This window comes from Nicotiana sylvestris, chromosome 8, assembly GCF_000393655.2.
Source record: "Nicotiana sylvestris chromosome 8, ASM39365v2, whole genome shotgun sequence".
NCBI classification, from domain to species: domain Eukaryota; kingdom Viridiplantae; phylum Streptophyta; class Magnoliopsida; order Solanales; family Solanaceae; genus Nicotiana; species Nicotiana sylvestris.
Window position 1 is genome coordinate 187266768 of NC_091064.1, and position 5391 is coordinate 187272158.

The following is a 5391-nucleotide window of genomic DNA, read 5'->3' on the forward strand; positions in this document are numbered from 1 at the left end:
TAAGGACAGACAGTCCTTATCTTGGTCTTGCACTTACAGTACACCTGTTCTTAATTCTACAAGGATTACTTTATAACGTATGTCCTTTGTTTCCCATTTTCTTGACTTGTAGGATGGAAACAATATGCATAATAGTTGCTTTTAATTGTAGATGGACTGAACACTATAAATATCTTGAAACAGAACATAAATCATGAACTAGCAAATGAAAAAGTACCCAATGCCTCGAGTGCCACCAGTTACAAGAGCATTCATGCCATAAAGGGACCATCTATTCACTTTTCCACTACACTTAGTGGCAGTGGCAGTAGTTGTGAGTCGAACTGAACTGCAATTCATCCATGGGTTTATTATAAAGTTTCTGTGTTTTGAAAGTTGAAGTTTGTGCTTGAGAGAAGCAACAATAGTGTGTGAAATGAAGAGGGGTTCCGACATTTTCTTTTAGAGAGAGAGAGAGACAAGGGATTGAGGGATTGATGTGCACAGATAAGGGATTGAGGGATTGATGCTGTTGACCAAACATGGAGGAGGCCGACCATGAAATCACCTTGGGTATTCCAGATGAAAATGCAACGCGAAAGAGAGGAAGAAAGGGTAAAATTGTCTTTTTTCTATTAGTGATGGCTATTTTTGCTGAGCATTATAATTAGTGGATAAAAATTAAAGACACCCTTAATTAGTGGCTACTACACGTCATTTCTTCTGCTATTGGTGTGTAGAGATAACGAGCCCAACAATTGATGAAAATTTCACGATGTGTCTTATTAACGTATTGTTATGTAACTTGTATCTAATTTTTTGAAATTATTTAACCAATATTCATTATTGGCACACTTCAGACAAAAGCGTTGCTACACTTGGGTCTTTTTTCTTTTGTACACTTCCTGATTAATTGAGTAATACTGGATTGTAGGTCTTATGTTTAGCTCAAATCATGGTGTCTTCATTAGTTGATAAAGAAAAAAAGATCCTTAAAGATGAAAAAATGGGTTTAATCTATTTTTTGTTTGTTTTGACAATTTAATAGTTGGGGTTTTTTCTTTATGATATTTTGGAACTTATATTTTGAATTTCAGTTTTTTGGAGTAGATTTGGGCATTGAATAGTGTACAAGATTATTGAAATTCAAAATACAAATTTTTGTGAAAAAATTTATTTAGCTAAAACATCAAATTTAAATGCCTGAAATTCAGGCACACGTCTATAATGCATACAAAAATAAGCTGAACTTCAATTTATGTATAACTGAAGTGCAGGCAATCAACCATATGTCACTGAAGTGGATTGTTTGACTCAAAAGATATTAAAATCTTTTTGAACAAATTTATGGTGAATGTCCATATTTAGAGAGATTCTAGGGTTTATTACTTGGTGGCTAAGTCAACCTCTCCCTATAAATAGAGGGTTCTATTCCATTGTAATTCATCCCAAAATTCAATAAGAATTTCCTCTCTCTTTCTCTGCAATATTGTTCTTTTACTTTTATTGTTTCATAACACGTTATCAGCACGAGACTCTACCGTCTCAAGAAGATTAAGGTACAACTTTTCTCCTCTTTTAATTATGACTGATATTATGAAAAGAAAGTTCGTTGCCCTTGAAATTTCGGGCAAGAACTATATGACATGGGTGTTGGATGCTGAAATCTATTTAGATGCAATGGGTCTTGGAGACGCCATTAAAGACAAAACTAAAGCATCCACCCAAGACTATGCTAAGGCCTTGATTTTCTTGCGCCATCACCTTGATGTAGGGTTGAAAATAGAATATCTCACAGTCAAAGATCCACTTGTTTTGTGGAATGGCTTAAAGGAAAGATATAACAACTTAAAGTTGGTCACTCTTCCACAAGCACGATATGATTGGGCTCATCTTAGGCTCCAAGACTTTAAGTCTGTTTCTGAATATAATTCTGCGATGTTCAGAATTACTTATAAATTGAAACTCTGTGGAGATACTATCACTGATTATGATATGCTTGATAACACGTTTACAACGTTTCATGCCTCCAATATGGTTCTGCAATAACAGTACAGAGAGAAAGGTTTCAAGAAGTACTCTGAGCTGATTTCTCTTCTCCTTGTGGCTGAGCGAAACAATGACTTGCTCATGAGAAATCACGAAAATCGACCTACTAGGTCTAAACCATTGCCTGAAGTGGATGAGGTGTATTCCCATTATGCTAAGCGTGGAAAAGGCCACGGCCCTATTCGTGGTCGTGGCCGTGGACAAAGAAGAAATTTTCCTGGTGTTAATCGCCCCCCAAAGAAAAATAACCACCAAAAGTGGAAAGGAAAAGATGAGAAACCAAAGGCAAATGGTTCAGAAACCGAATATTATCGTTGCGGTGGAAAAAGCTATTGGGCAAATATTTGTCGTGTACCAAGACATTTGGTTGAGCTTTATCAAGCATTTCTAAAGAACAAAGACCCTAAAGCTAATTTTGTCTATGACAATGAATTTGACATCACCCACTTAGATGTGGCAAACTTCTTTGAGCGCCCTGATGGAAAAATAGATCACTTGATCGGTGATGGATCCGTGATTAAAGAAGATTGAGTAGTTTGATTTTATTTTTACTTTATCTATTCGTTGTAGTTAGTGAATAAATATCATGTAATCATAGTCCTTTACATGAGTAGTAGTCATTATTATCAATTAGTATTATTAGTTTTATGGGATAACATTTCAGTTGCTTAGTTTTCAAGGATAGTCAAGTGATTATTTTGACATCAACCATATAAGAAGACGATAACTTAAACGTCATAAACTAACGTATGTGTCTTATCTATGTCTGTTATACATACTTATCTAACTAAAAGATGGCAATATGTACAACTATTTTAAATATGTCTCTTTCGTTAAAATAACAATTTGGTCACTAGAGAACAAAGTTTTCATTATTTACCAGTAGTATCAAACTTAATTGTTTCTGTTCTCCACCCAAAAGGAGTATAATTAAATGCTAGTACTATATTATTATTAACACATAAAATTAGTACATAGTCCGATAGTAGTTCGAAAAAATATGCTGCACTTTTAATATTTGTGTTCAAGCAAATTGTCTGTAAGCCTAGTTTATTTCTCTGAAAATACTAATATTTATTCATATATTTCTTTTGTATGTCAAACAATGGGAAACAAATATGGATATCTCACAAAACAAACTTAGATCAAAGATCAATTGTAAAAATAGTTGTTTAATTGATTCATGTACGACACATACAATATTCAAAGAGAAGAAATATTTCTCTCATTTAAGTATGTGTAAGGCAGATGTTACTACAATTTCTGGTAGTAGTAATTTAATTGAAGGCTCTGGAAGAGCTACTATACTCTACCTAAGGGAACAATACTTATCATAGAGAATGCAATGTTCTCCTCCAAGTCCAAGAGGAACTTGTTGAGTTTTAAAGATATCCGGCGAAATGGATATCATATTGAGACAATAGATGAGAATAATCTTGAATATCTCATCGTTACCAAGAGTGTCTCTGGCCAAAAGAGGGTTATTGAGAATTTTCCATCTTTGTCTTGTGGTTTGTATTGGACAAGAATTAGTGCGATTGAGACACATTCTACCGTAAACCAAAAGGTTACTGATTCCAATACTTTTGTACTTTGGCATGATCGATTGGGACATCCTGGATCAATTATGATGAGACGAATTATAGAAAACTCAAATGGGCATTCATTAAAGAATTTAAAGATTCTTTTAGATAATGAATTTTCTTGCACTTCTTGTTATCAAGGCAAGTTAATTATTAGGCCATCACCAACAAAGGTTGGAGTTGAGTCCCCTGCGTTTTTGGAACGTATACAAGGGGACATTTGTGGACCTATTCACCCACCTAGTGGGTCGTTTAGATATTTTATAGTCTTAATAGATGCATCTTCTAGATGGTCCCATGTGTGCCTATTGTCATCTCGCAACCTCGCGTTTGCAAAATTAATGGCACAAATAATTTGATTACGGGCACAATTTCCCGATAATCCAATTAAGTCTATAAGACTTGATAATGCTGCTGAGTTTTCATGCCAAACATTTAATGATTATTGCTTGTCAATTGGGATAAAAGTGGAACATCCTGTAGCTCATGTTCACACTCAAAATGGTCTTGCAGAGTCTTTAATTAAACGTGTGCAATTGATAGCAAGACTGTTACTCATGAAAACGAGGCTGCCCACTTCTGTTTGGGGTCACGCCATTTTGCATGCAACAATGCTAATTCGTCTCAGACCGACAAATTATCATAAATATTCTCCGTTGCAATTAGTTTTGGGTCATGAACTTAATATATCCCATTTAAGAATTTTTGGATGCGCAGTATATGTGCCTGTAGCACCGCCATATCGCACCAAAATGGGTCCGCAAAGAAGGTTAGGAATATATGTTGGGTTTGAATCGCCTTCCGTTATTCGCTACCTCGAAACATTGATGGGGGATTTGTTTACTGCACGATTTGCAAACTGTCGATTCAATGAGACACTTTTCCCAAAATTAAGGGGAGAAGTTGGTGAAACCAAACGGGAAATTTTGTGAAAAAATCCATCATTATCTCATCTTGATCCACGTGCCTCTATTTTTGAAAAAAAGGTGCAAAATATTATCCATTTGCAGAGAATAGCAAATCAAATGCCAGACACATTTATGAATTTGAAAAGGATAACAAAATCACATATCCCTGCAGAGAATATTCCAATCCGTATTGATGTCCCTATTGGATAATCTTCTAGTGTCATAGCTAATGAGTCAAAAGCACGCCTAAAACGTGGCAAACCATTAGGTTCAAAAGATCGAAATCCTAGAAAAAGGAAAATAAATTATCAAAATGACACAATGAAAGAATCTCATGAAGAAATCCACGATTTAATAAATTCTGAGATTCATGAGGAATCCACTGAGCCCGAGGCTCAAGAAAATAAGGAACTATCAATAAATCCAATCGATATTGAGACAAATTTGAATCGAGTAGATATAGTGGTGGATTATGTCTTTGCATATAATGTTGCATCTAGCATTATGCAAGAAAGTGAGGATCTTGAAACTCAATCTGTTGGAGAATGTCTACAAAGACTTGATTGGCCAAAATGGCAAGAAGCAATCCAATCAGAGTTGAATCCACTTGCAAAACGTGAAGTTTTTGGGCCTGTAGTCCAAACACATAATGGTGTTAAGCCTGTTAGCTATAAATGGGTCTTTGTACGCAAGAGAAATGAGAAAAAATGAGGTACAAAGATATAAGGAACACCTTGTTGTACAAGGATTTTCACAAAGGCCTAGTGTCAATTATGAAGAGACATATTCACCCGTTATGGATGCTATAACTTTCCGTTATCTCATTAGTTTTTCTGTCCATGAAAAGCTTGACATACATTTAATGGATGTGG

General features: G+C 35.1%; 1 protein-coding gene across 1 annotated transcript; it reads left to right on the forward strand.

Annotated features, from left to right (window-relative positions):
- Positions 1 to 521: 521 nt before the first annotated feature.
- LOC104237769 (uncharacterized) lies at positions 522 to 2559 on the forward strand. Its single transcript, XM_009791993.2, has 2 exons — positions 522 to 602; positions 2032 to 2559. Exons 1-2 carry the CDS (start codon positions 522 to 524, stop codon positions 2557 to 2559), a joined length of 609 nt encoding a protein of 202 aa, XP_009790295.2.
- The last annotated feature ends 2832 nt before the right edge of the window (positions 2560 to 5391 follow it).